This window comes from Cicer arietinum, chromosome 3 (assembly GCF_000331145.2).
Source record: "Cicer arietinum cultivar CDC Frontier isolate Library 1 chromosome 3, Cicar.CDCFrontier_v2.0, whole genome shotgun sequence".
Classification (NCBI taxonomy): domain Eukaryota; kingdom Viridiplantae; phylum Streptophyta; class Magnoliopsida; order Fabales; family Fabaceae; genus Cicer; species Cicer arietinum.
Genome location: NC_021162.2, coordinates 70405174 through 70430128, shown reverse-complemented (window position 1 = coordinate 70430128; position 24955 = coordinate 70405174). Strand labels below are relative to the sequence as shown.

The window sequence follows — 24955 nt, the reverse complement described above, 5'->3', positions numbered from 1 at the left end:
TATATATATATATATATATATATATATATATCCAAGTAAAACTAATACCCGACTGTTATTATTTATTTGCAAAAAAAAAAAAATAGAATATATAGTTGTCATCTTTTTGGAAATCCGCAAATTAATCAAGTCAATTTTCTTTTTTTTTGAAACTAACAAATGAAGGTGAGAGAAGACACACCTTACTTGAACTTGTAAAAAATCATAAATCTTAATAAAGATTGATGAAATTTACATATGATTTCGTCTATACAATAATTGTGTTAATTTTATGTTATATTTTTCATAAATTTTACAGAAGTCGTAACAATTATGATTGTTCGATGGTTGAAAAGAAAATGTAAAGAGACATTTAAAGACAAATTAGGTATATGAAAAAAAGAGAAATAAATAATAGTAATTCATACATTAAGATTTGTTTTTCTTCAAAGGGTTTAAATTGAAATAAATTTCCAATTTTCCCCCTCTATGTGTAATATTTTCAAAACAATTAAAGAGTACTAGTTATAGTAGTGTTCTCCCAAACAAACATAGCATATCTCTTTTAAAAAAGTTTTAGATATATATAGAGAGAGAGAGCATTGTTACAGTTTATTTAAAATAGCTTTCAGATTTTTTTTTCAAAAATTTTTAATTTTGTTAACAAACAAATCGAGAGCCTGGATGTTACGGTTTATTTTTTAAAATAATGACTTTTGGTATTTGTTACGGTTTTTAAAGTTTGAAATGAGAGGACGTTTTTAGGAATTCCTCATAAAAACTTATTTTTTATAAATGATTTAAAAAAAATTAATTTTGGTTACAATAAACAAATATAAAATAATTTATATTTTTTAGAAGAAAAAAATTTAATAAAAAAAATTATATTATAGATTGTCGAAATCCATATTTTTATAATTGTAACAAAGAAATCTTAAAATTATTAAAAGTGATTATTTTTTAAATATGTGGTTTTTTTATCGAAAAATTCTAAAAAACATGATCATAATTATAAGAATTCAATACAACAACAACGTATCAAAAGTATAATGGTGTGTGTTAGATGTTGTCTCCAATAGAAAAATTATATATGACACATGTTGAGCTTTACTTTTAAAATGTTTGAATATACAATTTGAAAGATTAGGTAATTGTTTTCATTTTTTTACTCAATATAATTGTTTTTATTAGTAAGGCAAAATACTAAAGTTTTTATGTTAATGGAAGACTAAACCACTTATTTCTTATGTGAAAGAATGTCAAGTAATAGACTATATTATAGTTTCTTTTTAAGTAACTAATCAATTTTTATAGATGAAAACTATAGTAATAGACTATATTATAGTATTGTTAATTTTTTATTTATTTATAAATAAGTATCCTTAAAAATGTAGGTAATGATTACATCTAACCACAAGTACTAAAATGAAATTGCACATCACATTTTCTAATATTCGTTACTCTTTTGCTTTATTGTAAGAAGAAAAAGAATTTAATTACTATATATATAATAAAATCCCAGATCATGATGAATGAGAAGCTGATTAATTGAATCTAAAACTTGCCTTTTGTTTCATAGTAGCATGAACACCCATTATAGCTTTTGTTGCAGCTGTAGAGCTTTTGTAATGAGGCTTGTCATGGGAATGATCAGGTGGAGGCATAGATGAGTGTGTCTCCGGACCTCTATAATCGATCTCATAAATCTCTGAATCCAATGCTTCCAATCCCCCTAAAATTAAACAACATAGCCAATAACAGTTTAATAATTATTATAAAATAATACTATAATATATAAATAGGCATGTACACATAATATAATTTTATGGGGTGACAGAAAATCGAGTGCAAACCTCTAGAAAAATAAGGGAGACTTAGTATCAGAAAGAGAAAGAAGCAATTGCTGATGAAGGTGGAGGATCTGATCTCCATGTATGACATGCACAAATTTCTTAAGGATTTTTAAATAAAAACTATATATTAGATTTAGAAGTAAAGGAAAAACACTATGATTATTAGGTTATTTATTTATTTATATATAGGGTGGGAAAAGGAAGAAAAAAAAAAGAATTATAATTTATGCAAGTTCACGGAAGAAACGTATTCTACATGGTCAAGGCACAACCAAGAGGCAAAATACAGTTGAGTATATAATAAATAAATTTCCTTATTATTATTTACTTTTCAGTTTTTCTTTTTTTTTTTTTTGGCAATATTGAAACCGTCACCATCGACACAGCAATAAGTTGCGAGGCATCGACGTGGATGTGTTGGTTTGGGACATTAATGCTTCCATTACTTATGCCCATAAACATCTCATTTTTAACTTTTTAGGTTGGTCTACAAGTACTGTCTTGAACAAATTGAAAATAATTAGTATTAACGAATTGAATTATTTTAAATAAAAGCTTCAACTAGGAGGAAAACAAACCAACGGAGAATGGTGGACAAATTAATCATGCAAAATGACGAGGCAAGATGTTTAAAAACCATTTGGAGCAAAATTTCATACACCCAAGAGCTAATGGAGCCACCGCATTGGGTTTTGAAGACGATCTTGTGTGTCAACATGACATTAATTATTTTATCATTTTTTAATGATAATTTTTAGTTTCTTCTATCTAACACTTAAAAAAAAAACTAAATGAGTTTAACCATTAATTTTACTTCATTACATTTAAAAAGTATTTATTCATTATTATATAACTTATTAAATGCAACTGGTAAACAAGATGAAAGAATAATATATCTATAAAAACACGTATCTATATAAACACTCTTTTTTGTGTATGGGTTTTTTAGGATAGCTACACGTTGCTGTGAAAACGATTATATCATAAAAGAGAGCAAAAATCTCAATACGGAAAACACCACTAATGCCATGCCATGAAAGTAAAAACCCTTAAAGAAAGTCTTCGTGATGGTTGCATATAGGACCAATTTTTTTATTATAAAATTGTCATCCTTTTTTATAAATATTAAAAAAAAAAAAATACGTACATATCGAAAATAATGTACTGGTTTTGTAATTAAAATGAAATGGTAAATTAAAAAGTAAAATTTTATTTGAAAGTAATCCAAACAGTATTTTTTGCATTTTAAATAATATTTTAGTTTATTCCATTTTGTTTTGGAACTTCTAATTATGATAGTAAATTTAGAGTAAAATACACTTGTTATTATTCATATATTCGAACTAACCAATATTAAAAATATAAATGGGTAGTTTTGAAAAATTGGATTTTGTATCCTCATAATTAAATTTATACCCCCTCAAAATGTAAAAAATCTAATTTTCTTTTTTTCATTTTCATTCAATCAAAGATAAAGAGAAAATTACTCCAAAATCTTACATCCTCACCAAAATTTTCAATAATTAAATTGTTTCTGCAAAAATCTGGCACACAATTAAGCACTGCCATAAATTTCAAGGCATAAATTTGTCGGTAGTATAAATTGTCTATGGGAAATTTTGTCAACAAAATTTCTAATATACTATTTATTCTATCAGAAATTTTGTGTCTTTAAATTTCTTTTAGTTACTTTTATTCTATCGAAAATTTATGCCTTTAAATTTCCGGTAGTTAATTTTATTCTACTGAGAATTTCTAAATTTGTACATAATATTTTTTTTTCTTCCGATTTTTTTTTTTTGGGAATAGGGATAAAAAACATTTATATATAAATTTGACTTAAACATTCAAAATTGATCAAATTTTTTAGTAACAAAAAGGTGTCATATCATGGGCAAGAGAGATTGACCAAAAAAATAGAGTAATTGTTATTATTACTCGCTCTAACTTAGAGATCATGAGAGAGGAAGGAATGGATGTATTATTAGTTTAATTTGTCGACTTCACAGCCAATTAGTTACTTTTTTTTCTTTTTTCGACGACGGCTCTTCTACTATATTGTTTAGGAGGTCGAATTCAAGAATGTTCTACAGTGTTTTTTCTCCTCTAGTGCTCACTGAAAAAAAAATGTAAAAATATATTTATACGAAAATTTCAAGAACAAAATTTCCGATAATCATTTTTTAATACCAAATATTTTACAAATGAAATATTTGGTTGCGAATAACTACTTGATTTTCAAATTTTCGGATGAGACTAACTCCAAGAAATTTCAAAAATAAAATTTTCAAATTAAAAAATAACTATTTAAAATTTCGTTCTAAATTCAATTGTAGGTACAAAATTCAATTTTCCAATTTTGATATCAACAACGAAGCCCATGTAGAGGCTTGGTGGATCCAAGGTCTCGAGTTGCAGCGTAAGGACTCGCAGAAGTACATGACAAGAACAAAGCTCAAAATTTTGTCCAAATAAACAAGAACAAGGCTAAAAAAGTTATAGAGATTTTACTTTCAGAGTTTCAGAGTTGGATGAAGCATTTTAACAAGGAATATAATTTTTTAGAGAAATTAAAGTGATGTGTCATAAAATATCTTGTTTGGATAAACAATATGGAGAAGTTTCAAAATTCTGAGATTTTATGGGACATTTTTAATTAACTAATTTTGATGAAATAACAATTCCACTTTAAAATTCTGGGCTTGTATGGGACATTTTTAATTCACTAATTTTGATGAATTTACAATTCCACCTCAAACAACAAGAGAATTTTAGAATTCTTCACTCATTCCATTCATTTCTAAATATGTGTTGAACCTTTTTATTTTTGGGATATATTTAATTGTTTTGGGATTGCAACATATTTATAATTATTTTATGGTTTCATTTTTCAATAATTTCTCCTTTTATTAAATAGAAAATAAAATTTTAATTAAAAAATAATGATTAATAATCCTTATTGTATGCAAATCTTACGTATTAAAATGTGGTATAAACAAATGCTTATAAAAATTTTCATCAATTCGTTTTTATCTGTCTTTTTTTTAATTTACTTCTTTTAATTTATTAATTTCAAAGTTCAAAATAATGTTAACTATTATTTTGTCAAAATGATCCCTTACTGTTTATTGTAGAAAATATAATAGATATAGAATGAAATTTATACATACATTACAAAAAAGCAAATTTATTGTTATGACTAATATAACATTTGTCACTTGATTAGAACGCTTAGCTATTTTAATCTTTCTATTAATAAGCTTTCCATTATTCTTCTTTACTTATTTTTTATTTGTTATTTGTATACTTAATTATTGGTTATTGTTATTTGTTTTAAAAAGTTATTTGGAAGTTGCAATCTTCGGATGCTCGTTTGTTTACCAATGGTTTGTATGGAGTCACAACAATTCTTAGATAAAATTCTATTATAAAGATATTTTTCTTAAATGGTCATAGTTAATTGTTAGAATTTTTTAAAAAATTATTAAGTGTGAATTGAACACGATTTTACACTTTCTAATATGTAAATTCCTCACCCAATACTACCAAACTATTATATAACTCCTTATAAAAGATTAATTTCTTTAATAATCAATTTATTTATACCATTGTTGATAATAATGTTAATGATCCATTGATGGTAACTTATAATGAACTGTATATTAACTCTTAAAGTTATTAAAAAAATTTAAGCAAGATATACTAAGAATTAAAATATATGATACAAATATGTTTTTTTTTGCATGAAGTTATATTAATATCTAAATAAAAGTATTTGTCAAATTAGAATTTACTTGAAAGGTATTTGAAAAAACTCAAAAACAATTTGTATATGTTTGCATTCCACATATTACTCATGCGACCAATGAGCTAACACACTAGAGATAAATAGTTAAGAATATATTTATTAGAAAAAATCAAATATAATATATAAAATAGATTCTAAAAGAATGACGTGTAACAAAAAAACACAATTACAATGAGTAAAACGCAAATCACAAAAACAAACGAGGACAAATACAATTTCTCGCATTATGAGGTATGTTATAACATGGAAATAGTGAAACTACAATCAGTAGCGTGTGTGTGGCTACACGTTTAGACCCACTCAAGACGTGAATCCAAACACTATTTCTGTAGACTGAGATGCTTTGCAAATGGAAATCAATGTGATACAATTGAGAACTTGTTTGAAAATATTAATGTTAGTTGGGCAAAAAAAAAAATTGGCACATACCTTCAATTGAGAACTTCTTTTACTCGTAATAGGCAAATACCTAAAAATATAGAAATTTTGTAAACAAGAAGTTGAGAACCAATTTTTATTTTTGTTTGTATTTAAATAGGAAATAAAATAATTGTTAATGAATTAGTGGTTGCTATATGTACGGAATATTCATATTTATTAATTCCTCTTTATAAAATTCAACTTTCCCGTGTTGTGTAATACCTGAATTAAAGGGGGAAAGTAAATAAAGAGCAATGTTGAAAATAGGTTAGGTTCAAATATTCCGTTCTTGTCAAAAAAAGGTTAAAAATATTCCGTTGAGTGGTCCATCAAATGAAGGAGATTTAATGCGTGGACATAAATGGACCACCTATTATCACTATTTATCAACAAGTAGTATTAGTAATTATCAACTCTGCTGTCGCTTCATCATCTTATTATAAATGCAATTCCACAGTGTCACATGCCATTAACAAACAGATAATTCAACAATTCAATGCAACTGATCACTGACGCACATGGACTTTACTTCCATTAACTGGGGAATATATATCGCTCGAGGAGAAAATAACACCAACTTCATTTAAGTTTGTCACCAAAACTTCAGGTTAATCCTAGGTTCACAATTTATTTGCACATCCACTTTTATTTTCTTCTATTTCTGATATTAATATTGAAATCACAACAATACTGCACATAACTAAATTCTTTTACAAATGTGATGGTTACCATAGAAGCCACTGTTATTATTTTACCGCTATGTGTTATAAAATGTTGCTAAAAATATTACTTTTCTGGATACTGATATCAACCACAATATCAGTGAGATAAAACGTCCAAAAATATTATATTGACTTTACTATTGCACTAAAATGAAACTGTTCTAAAATTACATCGGTAATATATGACGGTTAAAATCACTTAAAAATATAATATTATTATCAAAACATTGTAGCGATTTTATTATTGCACCAAATAAAATAGACTCGAAAATATAAAGAGAGAATATTCGATAAAAAAAATAGAATGAATATTTGGGACAAAACAAAAAATAATACATCACTTATCCCAAATGATACAAATGGTGGTTGATTTGAGTATATTCTAACTTCTTTACTAAATTGGATATCTTATTGAGATACCTTCAAAATTAAACCTCGATCTTATAAACACTAAAAGTATATGATTATTCTCTTATCCGAAACTTTTATATTTTTTTTAATTCACACAATACTAACTCTAACTTTCAACATTTTGTGCTTAAATTCCAAAATCATTTTCAAACATAAACAAGTTATAGTTCATTAAGTATGTCAATATTCGTTTGGTAGATAAGAAGAAAAAATTGAAAATCCATCTTATAACTAAAGAAAAGAATACCTGGATCAGAATTAAAAATGAGTGATCTAATGCACGTGTAAGGAATACAAAATATTAGAAATTTGTGTTGAAAAAAGCAATTTTCAAACAATTGAGAAATTGAATAAACAATATTTCAATATTTGATTCTTTTAAGATATATTAGTAGTATCTTAATAAGAGCACTGTAAATAAACACGGGGGAGAAGAGACCTCAAAGTCATTAGTTGATTTTCCAATTTTCACTTTCCACTTTCCACGCAGTAGGAAAGTTGGTCAGAGAATCCAAAGATACCTTCGTTTAAGTGTTATGCTGGCCTTGCTAAAAAAAATCTTCAACTCTAGTGATGTCATATTAAGTTGTTTCACACGAATTATAAAAAAAACTATAAATCTTCTCTATAAATAAAACAAAGAAGATGAAAATTAAACAATCTTATGCTCTCTTCATGTCATTTTTAAGCATTGGGATCTTTATTTATTATTATTATGAATAAAAGTCGATTAAAAATTAAAATTAAAAATTAATTAATACTACATTAAAATTACAATATATATATTCATGATAATTTCTTACACTTTTTCCTCTTTTCATTGAATTATTTATCATATGTCCTCTCCTTTTTCCACTGTATATATCTCGAGTTAGAGAATCGCTATTCTAAAAAAGAAAGTTTCCAAATCCTAGTCTGAAAAGTGGTTTTGCATTCATTTATTTGTCTCTTTAAATTATACTATCTGGATTTTAGCATAAATTAAGATGAAAAAGTGAACTATTAATTATATAATCAAAACAAATGAAATTATTAATTTGATTATTACTAAAACAAAAAAACAGCACGTGAAAGCAAATTGCAGCAGAACTCAGTAAGGTCAGGTTTGTGTAATGAAACGCAAGCATTAAGTATACCGTTTAGACTCTCTACAGCTGCCTATTCCATTAAACTCATTCCAAATATTATTATCAAAACAATTCTTGTTCCAATGAGGGAGCAAAGAGTTAAGAGACAGCTTAAAGCATCCACAATTTGCTCACCACATTTAGGTATTTGAGTGGGTCAGCATGTAGTACTTATTTTATTTAATAGTACAATTTATTAATGACGATATATATATTGAAAAAGTTTTCTAAACGAGTATGTATCAATAAATTATAAATCAATTCATTTAAAACAATATTTTCTCTAAAATAAAATGTTAGTGTATATAAACAAAAATTAATAACTTCTCTTATATATTTAATGATAATAATATCTTTAATTTTGGAGTCATCTCTAAATTATATCATTTCATATAACTTTTGACATCAATTTATTCATCATTGAAGGTAATTTTGGCAACAAACACAACTTTTTTTATTGGGATTTTATAGATTTAATATGATAAACAATACTTCATTATTCATGAGGAAATGTTTCTTAATATGCATAATTTAGGCAATTTTTTTTCTTCTTATTATTCACGATAGAGAGAGCACTTTACTACTCCCTCCGCACCCGTTTAATTGTCGTTTTTGTGAAGAAAAAAAAATATTTTTATATATTTTCGTTTTTAAAATTTAATTCAATATTAACTATATTCTTTTATAATGTCCTTAATTTATATATATGGCGGTGAAAAAATATGGAATAAAAATAGTAAATAATAAAAGGTATTATAAGAAAAATATAAATAATTTCATTAAAATAATAAAATTTATTAGTTGTATTAATATGTGTAGATGACATTAAAACATCTAAAAATGTTCAAAGTGAGTAAAATTTTTTTTTCAACTAGACTGAAGAGAGTATATGTATTTGACAGATTTTTTTTATAACGTGTTGATTATTACCTACTAAAAAAATTAATGGTTGTAAGTTAAGAAATCCCTATAAAATTTACTAATTTGAATCTATTAATTTTTGTTTTATCTTTTTGCACTCACTCATTTTTTAAGTAGTGTAAACTAATTAATAGGTGTAAAAAAGAATAACAAGTTACGTGTATTTCATTAAATGTTAGTTATAACTTATGCCATTGAAAAATAAGTGAAGGTAAATTAGGAGTAAAATTGGTTTCTTAATCAATATTTTAATAATATTCTTAAAAAGATTAGTATTTTAATATTGAAAAGCAAGTGGGATCCTTACCTAGAAGGCTAGAAAGTACTTATTAAAATCTATCTTCTCAACAAACTCCTCATATTTGAACGGGAGTTAAATAGTACTAATTAGTAATTACTACCAATGCTTAAAGGGTAATTCTGAATAATTAATTACATATTTGTTTATTTCAGTTTAATATACTGTATCTTACTATTTTTGAATGTAATGTAAAGCTGTGAGTATTTTCTGTCCTGGCACTTCTTTAAACGTACCACCTATTTACTACTACCTTTTTACGTTACCAAAAGTCATACAGATTAAATCGTACAACTTCAGGATTAAAAAGCAAGCAATTATATCAACACAAAGCAAAAAAAAACTGAGAACTATTATTATATTCAACTGATTTTGAGAACTATATTCAACCCTAATAAGTAAAAACTATTGATGAAAAACAAAAAAGTAGAGTAAAGTAATAATAATAAAAATAAAAATTAATTAATCAGGAAGTATGCGGAGAGGAGAAGAGGTAACAGCAAAATCCAACCTTGTTTTTTTCCATAAACTATTTACCTCAGCTTCAACTCCGTAACCGGTTCGCGCCGGTTCCGATTTGCACCGAGTGAGTACAACAGCACGCGCCACCGTAGAATCTTCTTCCTTTTGCATTTCCCTTTCTTTCAATAACAACAACTCTTTAACATTTTCTGAATCCCTAATTGAACCGATTATTTCGCTTACCGATTCATCTTTATCAGAAATTGACTCTCTCTGCTTCGAATGAGAACTCTGTTTCTCGTTATCGTCAACGGAAGTAGATTCTGTTTCTTCGTTTCTTAAAGGGGAACTCCAAAACCTACTTGCAAGAGATGAAGATCTGTACGGTGCGGATCTACACCTTGTTAATAGGAAAGCGTTTTTGGGAGGAGAAAAAGAGTTTGAATTTGAATTTGAATGTGAGGCGAAATCGTTATCAATATCAACAGTAACACTACATCTCTGTTCGTTTTGTTGGTGGAAATTACTATTAGAGTCTGATTTAAGTGAATCTTGTTTGGGTTGTTTAGTGGGTTTTCTTCGAAAGAAAGTCCATTTGGGCCAAACAGGCCGACATCGGCATGTGTTGGGCTTTTTAATCCACCAGCAGTAGTGAGTTGGAGCGGTGGAGGATTGTTTTTGTTTTTGTTTGGATTTAGATTTGGAGGAGCGTTTGGCTCTTACTTGACCCATGCAAGTGACTTTAGGGGAAGAAGGTTCTTGAGTTTCAATGTTAGTGGTGTTGTTTTTTTTGCGGAGAACGAACATAGGACTAGACCTTGACCTTCTGCTTCTACTTCCTGCATTGCTTCTTAAGAATCTCATTAGTGGTGGAGGAAATTTGTCTGTGCGAGCTGGACTTGAAATGCTTTTTGATGTTAGCTTCATGTTTTGTGTTTTGTTCACTCGGTTGGTTTGTACGAAGTGAAGTGTGTGTTTGAGAGTTTTGGGTTTGGGAGGTAAATGAATGAGAGAGAGAGAGATATGGTGTGGCTGGCTCTGGGAGCTTGCTTGATTTCTGAAAAATGCTTTTTCTTATTTTTTGTATTTTTGTTGTGGACTTGTTTATTTTATTTTCGTATTTGCACGGATGGGTTGGGTGGCTGAATACGCTTTACTTTATCGTCACTCTCGTAATTACAATTCGGATATTTGTTAGAAGGACGTTGATATCCAAGATATTGATATATAGTAATTTAAATTTGAATTTAGATTATTAACTTCTATGTAAAGATTGTGACTTTGGCTACTAGATTTTTTTTTTTTTACAAATAAATGAATATTATATATATATTTTTCTTGAGATACAAGTGACTTTAGGGGAAGAAGGTTCTTGAGTTTCAATGTTAGTGGTGTTGTTTTTTTTGCGGAGAACGAACATAGGACTAGACCTTGACCTTCTGCTTCTACTTCCTGCATTGCTTCTTAAGAATCTCATTAGTGGTGGAGGAAATTTGTCTGTGCGAGCTGGACTTGAAATGCTTTTTGATGTTAGCTTCATGTTTTGTGTTTTGTTCACTCGGTTGGTTTGTACGAAGTGAAGTGTGTGTTTGAGAGTTTTGGGTTTGGGAGGTAAATGAATGAGAGAGAGAGAGATATGGTGTGGCTGGCTCTGGGAGCTTGCTTGATTTCTGAAAAATGCTTTTTCTTATTTTTTGTATTTTTGTTGTGGACTTGTTTATTTTATTTTCGTATTTGCACGGATGGGTTGGGTGGCTGAATACGCTTTACTTTATCGTCACTCTCGTAATTACAATTCGGATATTTGTTAGAAGGACGTTGATATCCAAGATATTGATATATAGTAATTTAAATTTGAATTTAGATTATTAACTTCTATGTAAAGATTGTGACTTTGGCTACTAGATTTTTTTTTTTTTACAAATAAATGAATATTATATATATATTTTTCTTGAGATATATATTTCTTTTTTAATTAAAAATAATTGTTATTATTAATTTTAAATATAATTTTAATTATTATTTTTAATTATATTATTTATTAATATTATTTTAAATTATTATTTTCCATTTTATATTTATAATAATAAAAATTAATTAATAACTAATATATAATTTGAAAAAATTGTTGTTTTATTTATTTATTTATTTATCATTTTTTTTAAATATTTTGAAATGATCAACTATAATTTTGAAACAATGAAATATTATTATTTCAACTTTTGAGGTATGGGGTAAGCTTCCTTGCTCTAAAAGTCACTTGTTGTTTCTTACATTTTAATATAAATTTATATATATAAATTGCTAAAAACTTTAGTTTTGATTTTTAAATTTGTGAGCAATCGTTATTAGATTTTTTAAACACATTAAAATTATAAATATATTTTTACATTTTTCTTTTATTAACAGTTTTATAAATTAAATAGGTTAAAGGCGTTTCAATAATTTTGAATAATAAATAGGGCTTAGAACTAATTTTGATTTATGTCTACTTTTTATTGGTATATATAGCTTTAATTTTTTGTTTATAAAAAATACATTTTTATTTGTAAGTCTAAAATAAGGATTTTAGTAGTTATATCTTTGAGCAAGCTTAACCAAGATATGACTAATATATTTAAGAATTATTGTGACAAAGTCTTATATATTTAAAAATTATTTGCATTATAATAAAATTTTGTATCTAAAAATATATCGATTAAATTATATTTACAAATAAAATAATAATAATATTATCATATATTTTGATAATTTTATTTTCTACATAAAAAATTAAAATAGACTGTTGAAATTTATTTTTTTCTGACAAATCTAAAATATTGTCTGTTATTCGGGAAAAAATTAATATGAATCATAAAGCTACAAGACAATTAGATAAATGCATCCTCAGCGAACTAGACCCAATATTAAGTTAAGTAACTGGATTTGGATCTCCCTGATACCAGCCTTGAGCCTTGTCTCTATGTTGTTACTGATCTTTTTGTAACCACGCTAGCTCAGCTGCTCCAGAACAACAAATCTACCGGTGGGGCTCGGTATCATAATTCAGGTGCTGTTAACTTCAATTATATTTGGATTTTATTTTGTGTGAAATATTTAAATTAAGTTCAATTTTCTACTATTGATTGATATTTTAATGTTATATATGATCATGGTCTTTTACTTTATCTGTCAATTTAACTTAAATGTGATCATGATTTGTTTATTCTTAATTTTTATAATTTATGCTCAAAGATGAAATTTTCTAAAAATCATCTAATTTTTGAGTTGCAAACAAATAATGAATTATTTAAGATAATTTCAAATTGAATCCTAACCAAAATAATAATTGGTAAGACTCCGCTCGACTAAACTCAAAGTACTGTTTTCTATTATAACATATTTTTTGGAAACCGTATAACATCATTTTTGGAAACCGAACTGTTGAGACAAATAATACATGAGAGTTAGCATATACGACTCATGTTGAGAGCCATCACAAAGGGGTTGAGCATCAAATCTTAAACTCGAATTATAAGATGGTGTTTTAGCCCGAGCTCTTATAAGACCAAATTCGTAACGGGCTAACCCCGTTAGGCTCGTGTAGCTTGCATAAATCTGCATTATTAATGTGATTATTTTTTACACAAATATTCCATATAATCTTAAATATTACTATGATGAAAAATGTAATAGTATATTTCTTTTCTTCTATTAAAATTTCCCTCTTTCTCTCGTTTAATTAAACACAATATTTTATAATCTCTGGAATATCTTCCTAAGTCATTTTGGACTCTAAGCAATAATATTGTTGTCTTGAAAACACGTGCCAACAAATAAAATAAAAAATTGTTTGAAAATATTATTTTAAAATTAAATAAATTTTTTGTCTGTATAAAATTTTTAAATTTTGTTTTTAGTTTTTTAAATAAAAAATTATATTTGTCAGTTCGTACAAAATTATTATGTTTGTATTTTTTTTGTCTATGTTGAAATATCAACATATATTTTTGAATGGTTTTTCCGTATACATGTTTGAATCACTTTAAAAAATTTATCAACAAAAAATAAATTCAAAATTTGATTTATAAATCTTTATTTTAAAAACTTTTATTTTAAACATATAACAATTAAAAAAAATTATATTTAATTCATTTTAAGTTAAATAAAATATAAATTATGTAGATGAACTTTTAATAATATTTTAAATATGCTTGCAATAAAATTTAAAAATTAAAAGAATGTTTCATTGCACCAAAAATTAAAATATATTGTAGAATAATTTCGTATGAACTCAAAATGTGATATTTTATTGGAGAGATAAAAACAAAATTTATGAATTTATAAAGATTACAAATTTATTTATGTATTCTTTATATGAATTATGAGTATGTAAGTGTGTTTTAAAACATTATATTTTCATAATACATGATTTTGAAAACATGATTTCTCATAATATTCAAACACACTAAAATTGAGTGTATTTTATATTGTATTAGATATAAGGTGTTATAATATAAACAATAATATAACAAAGAAAAATAATAAATTTTGTTTAAAATTTAGACCATATATATATATATATATATATGGGTGTACGTATAAATAAATATCAAATTACACTTTCAAGAGTTTAACTTATTTAATAATATTATATCGAATAAATTATTTTTTTAAATCAAGTGTGGAATTGAAAACTATTATCATGTATACCAATAAATAATATAGCTAAGCTACGTACGTGAGATTAAGTTGCTCGTAATGTAGTGTCTTTTTACAGGAATAATGCAGTTATTCTTGACTTGACACCATATACTATTATAGATGTCGATTGATGGATGGATTATTTTGTATGTGGAAGGGTAGCTACATATGGGACACTCGGATCTGGGAAACGAAGGTAGAAGAAAAAACCAAACAAGTGTTTCAGACAATTCAGTCCACTCAATCTATTCAAATGAAATTTATGATTGGATTGCTTTCTCTGCCCTTATTTTTCTTTGGTGGGCGTTATTAACCACATGAAATTTCAATTACATCAACATTCCCATTAAATTATTTGATGTATCATTCTTCTATCTCAATCGGATGAATATGAATGTGGGCCAATCAAATCTCTCTTTAGTTCAAAGTAATACATATTTTTTAAGAAATTAATTGAATATAGTAATTTCTATCTATAATAAAATTAAAGTAACAGTAATAGTTAATGGCAATAGCGAAACTAAAATAGTTTTCTATGAAAGTGTTAAATTAATATATATATATATATATATATATATGATCCATCTATTATGGTTTATAAAAAAAAAAAATTATCATACAATAATTTATGGATTATTTTATACTTTAAAAAAATAATAGAATTTATCTTTATTTGTTTACTATATCGAAAATTATAATTTTAAAAAATTCACATATAAAAAAATATAAATTAATGAGAAGCTGCTCAAATTAGCTAAAATTTAAAGTAGTTTAAATACTTTTTTTCTAATTTTTTTTAAATTGTAATAAATTGATGAAAACTCCTTAAGAGAATATTTTAAAAAAGTTGTTATTTTTTAAAATAAGTTGTAACAAACACACTTTTAATTAAACTTAATAATTCCTAAGAAAAAAAATTATCCATAAAAAATCACAATAATTTTTATTTATATGAAATGTAAGTTAAAATAATAAAATATGACAATAGCTATTTAGAAAAGTTTAACTCGACAATCCTTGAATGAGTCAATTAATTATCCATAATTGATTATATACTAAATAGACTAAGAATGTTTTTTTTTTTAATGTAAATAAATAATTTATTTATAACAAATTCATCATTTACGAGTCTTGTCTTGATAATTTTTATAGTTGAAAGTTTTTTTTATAGTTGTTATAGAGGCCAAAAGTATCAAAATAAAGTGAATAAATCTATCAATCAAGGAATAATTTTTTTCCTTTTTTATTTTCTCTACTATTTGACAAATAGACTTGTTTGGGAAAACTAAACATATAATACATTTGTCTTTATATATAACATTTTATTAACTAAATCACAAAAATTAAGAAAATTTGCTATAGTATTAAATTAGTTGATAATTTAAATCATTTTACTGGTTATCCTAATATAGAAGAGAGAAAACCAATGTATTATTTATTACATATTTCATTAAAAAAAATGTAACACAATTATGGTAACTTAGTAAAAAATATTAATAGAATTAAAAATTTGAAAGAACTATTTTTAAAAGAGACAATAAAAAATCTAAAATGAATCCTACTTTTAGATATGAATGTAGTATTATTTAAGACAACTAAATATAAAAATATATTTATTGAGATATCTTGACTACCTCATTTTATTTAAAGACTTCACCTCTAATAAATGAAGAAATTAAGTGAGTTGAAAACAAATAAAAATATAAATAATTATGATAAAATACATTGATATTTTTAAATATATTTTATGAACTATTTCAACAAAGCATCATTATGATAAAATACAATTAAATATTTTATTTAAAAAAAAATATATTAGATGAGTTTAAATCTTCTCAACTCTCAAATATTATAGAGTCTATTTATGAGATAGAAAAAATAATAATTTAATAATTTAAATAAAGAAATAGTAACAAATGCTTCAATAATACTTGTTAATAATTCAAATATAAATAAATAATTTGAAAATTTTGTAATTCAAACTTGAAAAATATAAAAGAATAAGTTTTCTATTTAAAAATTATTCTTCAATTCTTAATATCTCTAAATACATTTATTAGTATGACCCTTTAAAATATTAAATTTATTTTTTCTTCTCATTTTCTTCCATAAATGTAGCTTCAAATGAGAAAACATGTTAAAGAGTAAAGACCCATTACAAAATAAAAAGTTATGACCCTACCACTACTATGACCTCGTGAATTTCCGTACTGTCTCACCATACAGTGAGTCAACCAACACTATTCAAGATTCGTTAACTGCATTTTTTCAACCCTGTCCTTTTGGCAATTAAAAGAAAAGAACCTTGCAAAATCTGATTGAAAATTATCGATTTTGGATTTGTATATCCCTTGCCTTGCGGGAGGAGTAATCCCCCAACATGAGAACATAAAAGTCAAAACTTTTTCAGTTTTGAGGTACGTTCTATTAGTATTATTACTTCTAAGTTCTAACTAGCACTCATGAATATAGCTGTAATAGCCTTACGAGCTACAATATGATGGATGTGTGGAATGGGGTCATCGAATCAAATTATAAATTTTAAACAAGTATTTTACGTCTCAATCCAATCTAAAATTGATTAAACTCATCTAAAACAAGGGAAAATAATATTAATAATATCAGTCTTTAATAAATAAATTAATAACTGATATTATATATATATATATATATAATATAATAGAATATAATATAATATATTATATGCGAGCGTATATAATTAACTATAATTAATTATAATTATAATTTTTATTTTATTTATTTTTTATTTTAAATGAGTTAAGTCCGCTAAAACAAACTCACTCAAATTGAATTCGGTAGACCCACATTTCTATCAAACAAAGTATCTTATTTTTATAAAAATTTGCATAATATAGATCCATTGGGATCTAAGCCGAACCAAAATTTCCTCGTATTTTTGTAATTTAGAAGTCTAACCTAATCTAAAATATAAAATTATCAAACTCGTTCGTTGAACAGTCATAATAGACAACTCTTACTATAAGTAGCCAACTATGTATTTGTAGTCTCAGCTTATTTATTTTTATTTTTTACGAATAATTATTTTCATTAGCTCACGTTGATAAAAATTACATCGATCAATATCAATACAATTAACAATCGCTAAATTCAAAAAGAATGAATATACAAACGAATTCACAACATCTAGATTAGTAGTATAAAAAGACATAATGCCTACAAATGTGATAAAAACCTACAAAGATGATAAAATTAAATTGTTTGAAATATTCATATCCCATAAGTTGCAATGTTGGTGACACTAAAGTCGATGATTGCATATGTACTAGATCAAAGTTAATTTATCTATCTCAATCAAATGAATACTACAACGAAACGAGAAATCAATAAGCTGCACTAAGATGCCGATCAAAACAACATCACACCTAGATAACAAAATCACAAAAAAATAAATATATTGTAAAATTACTTGTTTAAATAAAGGTAAAGAAAAAAAATTAAAAGAATGAGTATTTCATGTAAAAAATAACTTTAAACCAATCCTCTCTAATGAAATGAAAAAAAAAAATTGAAAAAAACAAGAGGATGTGAGAGTAGGTTTTCACTTTGTTGTAATGTTTAATTACTAGTTCTTTTTATTATATATATAAGTTAATATTTTTCAAAAAATAGTTTCTAAGACAATTAGCATTTTGGAAAATAATTTCCACAACACAGTAACAAAAAACTGAAAATTTAATATTTCTCTCAATTCCTAAAAAACTACCCGAAAATTTAAATTGGTAATTCTATTTTTATTTAAAAAACAATTAATCCCCTAAATTAAATTTAAAGAATTTTCCTAATGTATTCGGAATTTCTTCTTCTTAAAACGAACAGTTATTTTTGAAAGAAAATAAAAAGTTAAAAAATGAAAAGGAGGTGTAGGAATGAATTTGGATGAATATAAGAAGCAAATCCAGTAAATGGTGGTGTGAGGCCCAACCAATTTGGGTTATTGTAATATTTTTGGTTGTGTTTCTCAACAGAAAGGAGGATTTCGAAAGGAAAAAAAAGGAGAAGACTAGAAGTGAAAAGCTTGCAAGGGAAAGTTCTCAGGTCAGCCGCAGCCGGTGAAAGAAGGGTGGCAGCTGCAACTTCAAATTATGGCCAACGACTCGTCGTTTTTATTCTCCGGCATTCGTTTTGATAGAAAGAAATTCGGTGCCGATATTGCCAGGTTCCAGGTATCATTTCAATCTATCTTTCTCCTCTTATTTACTTATTCACAATTTCTTCATGCTTCCAAGTTGTTTTATACGAAACACACGAATCACGATTTTGCAGAAGCGGAAGACTTATTCATGGATGTTTAAGCAATAAACTTTTGTTTTGGTGTATTAGTCTGTGACAGTGTTGTATAAGAGTGTGAATTTCACAATTAATTAATGTATCGTGCATATGATTATTTTAAGTTATCGCTTTCTAATTTCATGCTCAAGTAACCACTGCTGAGAGTGAATCCAAGAAAGTTGAACCAAATTTTTGGACCTAAATATACGGAACTGGTCAATTTTTGGATTCCAAATATTTTGCCATTCTCTCTTTGACTCATGTACATGAAACCTGTGATATTATTTTATTAGTTTCATTCTCAACCGTGTTTTAGCCTTTAAGGACTGGTTACTTTGTTGCCAAATAGCGGCTATTACAATGAAATTTTATCAAATAGCTATTGCTATGCGATCTGCTATTTAGTTTTAAGTGTTGTCAAATAGTGACTATAGTAGCACTATAGTATAGTGGAATTTGAACAAACCACTGTTTTCTGTAATCTGCACTTGACAACACTAGTTCATTGGCATTTTTGGTTCCAATAACTCAAACTATATTATTTGAGTAAGTTTAGGATAATTTCTTGTCTTTTCTGGAATGCTTTGGTAGAGGTTTGATTTCTTGACCAGTTAACGTGCATAATTGAATTCAACTTGCTTAAATTTACCCACGTTATAGTTTCTGCTGCTACCTATTACTACCACATGAGGTCTCATTTTTATAGCTGGTTCACTGCGTAAACTATCTTGCCTTGGGCCTCGTTTTCTTTTGTAATTTAATCAAAGCAGCATGATATTTTGTCTAGATATAGAACTTAACAATAGTTATTTCATACAGTCATAGATAGTGAGAAGGCAACCTTATGACACACGAGAATTTTCTGCCAAGACTCTATTTTTTAGAATCTTGAGTCTTTCAAGGAGTCCTCTGGTTAGATAATGAAGTTCACAATTCACGAAAATGAAGATATTGCATACTGTATTATTCATATAATGGCCAATAAAGCAGATACTAGAGTTAACAACAACAAAAACCTGAACAAAGAAATCAAAATTTCTCTGCATGATTTGAAAGATTCAGGTCCCTAAAGAGACAGATTTCTATTTTGGAGGGTTTCACATATTCCTTTTAGTCTTCTAGTTTTTATTTTATAAAATAAGTCGTCCACATGAGAGAGATGGTTTCCCATGTGTTTGTGCATTTTCTGTAGCAAGACTTAGTAACATATAGCAATTCTCTTATCAATTTCATTTCCTAGTCGTTGTGAAACACTTATAAAAATTATTTTTTTGAAAAAGAAAAAAGATACGGATAATAGTTTGGCGAAGATTCAGAGTGTGGCAGAAGATGAAGAAAGTGAGGAAACAAAAGAAGCTGTGTCTGCAAAGAAGAGGAAGCGCAAGAGAACCTCTTCTGGTATTCTCATTCTCTCGTTTTACCATTCTATGTCTTCATCACTTGTTTTGGTTGTTCTTTATCTCACTTTTGCTTCATTTTTATGAGTGAATAAAAGAAGCGGTTGAAGGATTCAGTGTGTTCCGAACTTCCACATCCAAGTCAAACGATGAAATTCAAGCTGATGATGATGAGTCCATTCGGCTGAAGAAAGAACAAAATAAGCAACTTGAGGTTTAGGCCTTTTCTGTTTTGTGCAATAAGCACAACTCTCTTGTGGTCTTAAATTTGTGCACTGATTTTCCTATCATTTTTTGTCCTTTTTAGCGTGATGCTCTCTTCAGGAAGAATCATAACATTCATGTCTCTGGATACAATGTGCCGTCCCCACTTCAAAGCTTTGATGAGTTGAAAACAAGGTTATGTTATATGATAATATTATTATTCTGGATTCAGTTGTTAATTCTGATCATGATATATTTACAAGAACATGACATTGACGTTTCAGAATCTTAATGAATTGCTTATTATAGATATAAATGTCCATCATATCTGTTGCGGAATCTGAGAGAACTTGGATTCAGAGAACCAACACCAATCCAACGGCAGGCTATTCCAGTACTCTTACATGTATGGATTGCATTGGACATTATGTTCTTCAGAAACTACTTATTGTTGTTTGATCTTTGTTGATTCATACCCACTTGATATTGTCTGCAAGATGATATTGTCACAATTTGTTTTTACTGATACTTTCCTTCACTGTTATGGGATAGGGTCGTGAATGCTTTGCTTGTGCCCCAACTGGCTCTGGAAAAACCCTTGCATTTGTGTGTCCCATGCTCATGAAGCTCAAGGTATTGTTTATATTTTGTCCAGTTGTCTCTTTTACTCACAATATCCCTTGTCACGGGCTCCTAAAATTAATTGTGTTTATAGGTTCATGCAAAAGGTGGCATTCGAGCTGTTATCATTTGTCATAGCCGTGAATTATCTACTCAAACATATCGAGAGTGCAAAAAGCTTGCCAAGGGGAAGAAGTTTCATATCAAGTTAATGACAAAAAATCTTTTAAGAAATGCTGATTTTTCAAAATTTTCTTGTGACATACTTATATCCACGCCACTTCGATTACGCTTGGCTATCCGAAAGAAAAAGATTGATCTCAGCAGGTTTGATGATGAAAATTTGGGTCTTATTGATTTAAACTTCAAATACTTTATTTTTATAATACTCCATCTTGTCCTTTTTATAAGACAAATGAGTCAACAAAAGTTGATGTATTTGGTCCATAATATGAACCAAATACGTTTGTATCCCATTCGTCTCTTATAGAAAGGACCAGAGGTAGTATAAACTTTAAATTCTTAAAAGACTATTCATGTAATCATTACATGTATTTTGGTTCATAAGGGTTACCTGTTTGGATGGAAGATCTTGGATGGCATGAGAGGGCTTATTTTTCTTTTCTAAATTATGGAACCTATAAAATGTTTCTAAAAATAAACCAAGTGTGATTGAAATGTTATATCATGCTATTTTTTCAATTTTTTTAAAATCTCAAATATATACCCAAATATAGAATTAGCCTTCCAAAACCCTCCATCCAAACATACCCTAAATGCCTATATGGTTTATAACTACCTCCTCTTTGTCACTTATGCTGCTTTGAGCTATACTTTCCTCTGCTCTTTATCAACCAATTGTATACTAATTGTGAAATGATCTCCTGGGATAGTGTATTCCTTTTGCTGCTTCTCAGTGTGATTTTAAGCTTTACTTTGATAAGAAGCGGTCTTCTCTGCTACATATTGTAATGTCAAAATAAAATTCATTTTGTTATGGAATTCAAGTTGGAAACATTTATGGTTATAATGAAGGTCATATCCGTAGATCAACAATCTGTAGACCTCCTTTTTGTATTTTGATTTTATATAAGCACACTATAGTCATAGTAGCCTTTGCTGGTTTAAAGTTGATTCCGCTCAAACTAGTAGGCACATCTGAACACTAGTAACTAGTTGCACTCACTTTAAGATCTGGATAGTGGCTGTGTTAAGTCTAAACACATTCCAAAACAGTGTTTATTTAGGAGCATACAATTGCTGCTTCCATATGAACACTCGGTTGGAGCCCATTGAACATGAAAACAGACAGACTTTCATATAAGATAGGTGAATGGTGAACCCTATATCTGTTGATCTAAAAAAATCAGTGTTTGTTTGCCTCTCAATTAGGTGTTACTTTATAATGGCAGGGTCCAACTGCAGTTGGGCTTTTAGCTGTATCTTACGCTGTGTCATCAAAGTCAGTAGCAGTAGTAGAAATGCGACATGATTTATTAAATAGTTGTTCTGTCAACTCTTTTGGTTTCTGCAGAGTTGAGTATCTTGTCCTTGATGAATCCGATAAGCTATTTGAGCCTGGATTGTTCAAGCAGATTGATTCTATCATCAAAGCATGCTCAAATCCCTCAATAATACGCTCTCTGTTCAGTGCTACTTTACCTGATTTTGTTGAAGATCGAGCTCGAGAACTCATGCATGATGCTGTTCGGGTAATCGTTGGCAGGAAGTAAGTTCAAATAAAAATTTATAAAACATTATGCTTTTAAGCACGACTTAGACTTTCTTCACGTCATTGAAAAAGTTGACATCTATTGCTTTTATGGTAATCAGGAATATGGCTTCTGAAACAATAAAGCAAAAATTGGTTTTTACTGGAAGTGAAGAAGGAAAACTTCTAGCAATTCGTCAAAGTTTTGCAGAGGTATGATGCTAAGATGAATGCTTTAGATAAAAGGCATTATTAGTCAGTTTTTTTTCTTCTGCCTCAATAGGTTGTTTGTCTCACAACTTGACATTGTTCAGTGTAGGATTTTTTGAAAAGTAATTAGAAATTTCATTGCAATTTATCATTAATTCGTGTTTCCCATAATTAATTTATCTTGTTTGTTGTTGATTATGTGCTGCATACTTAAAATTTAACATTCACCTTATGCCAGTTTAGTGTTAGATAATGTATTGTGAGTGTAGTATGTAATGGCTCGGAACACTTGTTATTGTCACACTTAGCTTTTAAACTTGCGGAAGGAACATAATATTGCAGCACCTCTTATTTGCTCATTCCTAATATTATTATTTAGGTGCTTGCATTTGTTGACGTAGTTTTTCTTTTTTGAAGAGTCTAAATCCACCAGTGTTGGTCTTTGTCCAAAGCAAGGAGCGAGCCAAGGAGCTGTATGGGGAACTTGCATTTGACAATATTAGAGTTGATGTCATCCATTCAGATTTGTCTCAAGAAGAGGTAGGTTCTTAAAACATTTTCCTGTTCAGTCAAGAAACACCAAAATAAAAAATAAAATCAACGAAGTCTGATCAAGATCTGGTTCATACTATTTGTATGGTGAAGATGTCAAATTATAATATTCGTTGTTTGTGCAATTGTTTTTGTACCTGGCTATTTTGCTCATCATTACTAAAAGAGACAAAATTGTTTTAATACTCTATTTTGTTTCAAATTTTAATCTCTGACCATCAGCAATAGGTACTTCAATACTAAAGCATAGTATTTGATGATTTAGCTATAACTATGATGTCATTTTTCTAATCTCTTGAATGGCATACAGCGAGAAAATGCAGTTGACAACTTCAGAGCTGGTAAAACATGGGTTTTGATTGCCACTGATGTGGTTGCTCGGGGAATGGACTTCAAAGGCATTAACTGTGTGATCAATTATGATTTTCCAGATTCTGCATCGGCATATGTCCACAGAATTGGTTAGTGCCATGACCTTAACATTGTTTTAGATTTGAGAATAAGTCTTTTGAGGGATTATGATTCGTATTATACAGTCATGGAGCCTTTTCTTTGTTATATATTCTTCAATCCATTAATTTTTAAATATTACCTGATTCTATATTTTGCTAAATATAAATGTTTATTTTTCAATAGGTCGTTCTGGCAGAGCAGGGAGGAATGGCGAAGCAATTACATTTTACACAGAGGAGGACATTCCATTCCTGAGGAATGTAGCTAATCTTATGTCATCTTCAGGCTGTGAGGTTCCATCGTGGTTGATGGAGTTGCAGAAAAAGAAGTGGAAGAAGCACCGGCCCAAAAGAGATTCCATCTCAACCAAGCCAGATCTGTAAGCCAACAAAAGCAGAGGAAGAGAAAAAGGTTTTGACCGAGAAATTTCCGGCTGCTTATTTCATGATAGACCATGCAACAGTAATTGTACAGGCAATGTTGCCTAATGCTTACAGGCAATGTTGCCTAATGCTTACAGAAGTTCAAACCATGATACAGTACCTTCATGCCAGTTGTCACCTCCATGTAGACATCCCAAGTGTTAACTCTAATTAAATTAAAGGGGAATTTTTGTGCCTCCCTTTGTAGTGAACATGAAATTTTTGTTGACCCTTAAATGTCCGAGTTGATAAACTTTTAAACTCCTTTGCATTTAATAGACTTTCATTGTGTGATGACTTTTCATACCCGTATCGTGGTAATTGACCCCATGCCAGGGCACGTTTTACTTGAAACATATGCCCATTCTATAGTATGTCAGTTATTATTTT

At 27.8% G+C, this 24955-nt stretch overlaps 3 protein-coding genes across 4 annotated transcripts in view; 1 reads left to right on the top strand and 2 right to left on the bottom strand.

The window, feature by feature from the left end:
* LOC101489279 (uncharacterized) overlaps positions 1 to 2096 on the bottom strand; it is a 2840-nt gene extending 744 nt beyond the window's left edge. Inside the window, exons 1-2 of the mRNA XM_004493899.4 lie at positions 1833 to 2096; positions 1545 to 1711 (exon numbers count right to left, since the gene is read on the bottom strand). Of these exons, the coding sequence (XP_004493956.1) occupies positions 1545 to 1711; positions 1833 to 1920 (255 nt within the window). The 5' untranslated portion in view covers positions 1921 to 2096. The remainder of the gene's footprint in view (positions 1 to 1544; positions 1712 to 1832) is intronic.
* A 7778-nt stretch (positions 2097 to 9874) lies between these two features.
* Positions 9875 to 11762, bottom strand: LOC101488954 (uncharacterized). Its single transcript, XM_073365685.1, has 2 exons — positions 11427 to 11762; positions 9875 to 10840 (listed from the first exon to the last, which is right to left on the bottom strand). The coding sequence occupies exons 1-2, from the start codon at positions 11539 to 11541 to the stop codon at positions 10002 to 10004; spliced, it is 954 nt and encodes a 317-aa protein (XP_073221786.1). The 5' UTR covers positions 11542 to 11762; the 3' UTR covers positions 9875 to 10001.
* A 6925-nt stretch (positions 11763 to 18687) lies between these two features.
* Positions 18688 to 24869, top strand: LOC101488605 (DEAD-box ATP-dependent RNA helicase 57). Of its 2 annotated transcripts, none has more exons than XM_073366655.1 (12): positions 18688 to 18889; positions 20276 to 20393; positions 20494 to 20606; positions 20700 to 20791; positions 20906 to 21002; positions 21149 to 21229; positions 21312 to 21544; positions 22752 to 22946; positions 23051 to 23141; positions 23556 to 23678; positions 24001 to 24151; positions 24327 to 24665. In XM_073366655.1, the coding sequence occupies exons 1-12, from the start codon at positions 18809 to 18811 to the stop codon at positions 24524 to 24526; spliced, it is 1575 nt and encodes a 524-aa protein (XP_073222756.1). In that variant the 5' UTR covers positions 18688 to 18808; the 3' UTR covers positions 24527 to 24665. The 2 variants fall into 2 exon arrangements, with proteins under 2 accessions (XP_073222756.1, XP_004493954.1); XM_004493897.4 differs by having other exon boundaries at positions 18689 to 18889; positions 20491 to 20606; positions 24327 to 24869.
* Positions 24870 to 24955: the final 86 nt, after the last annotated feature.

Excerpts from the sequence above, each read along its gene's own strand:
- LOC101488954 (XM_073365685.1), bottom strand. The coding sequence starts at position 11,541 with ATGAAGCTAACATCAAAAAGCATTTCAAGTCCAGCTCGCACAGACAAA. Across the intron at positions 10,841-11,426 it reads AAGCAGAAGGTCAAGGTCTA|GAAGTAGAAGCAGAAGGTCA; the intron begins GTCCTATGTTCG and ends GAAGCAATGCAG.
- LOC101488605 (XM_004493897.4), top strand. The coding sequence starts at position 18,809 with ATGGCCAACGACTCGTCGTTTTTATTCTCCGGCATTCGTTTTGATAGA. Across the intron at positions 20,394-20,490 it reads GCGCAAGAGAACCTCTTCTG|AAGCGGTTGAAGGATTCAGT; the intron begins GTATTCTCATTC and ends AGTGAATAAAAG. Across the intron at positions 23,142-23,555 it reads TTCGTCAAAGTTTTGCAGAG|AGTCTAAATCCACCAGTGTT; the intron begins GTATGATGCTAA and ends TCTTTTTTGAAG.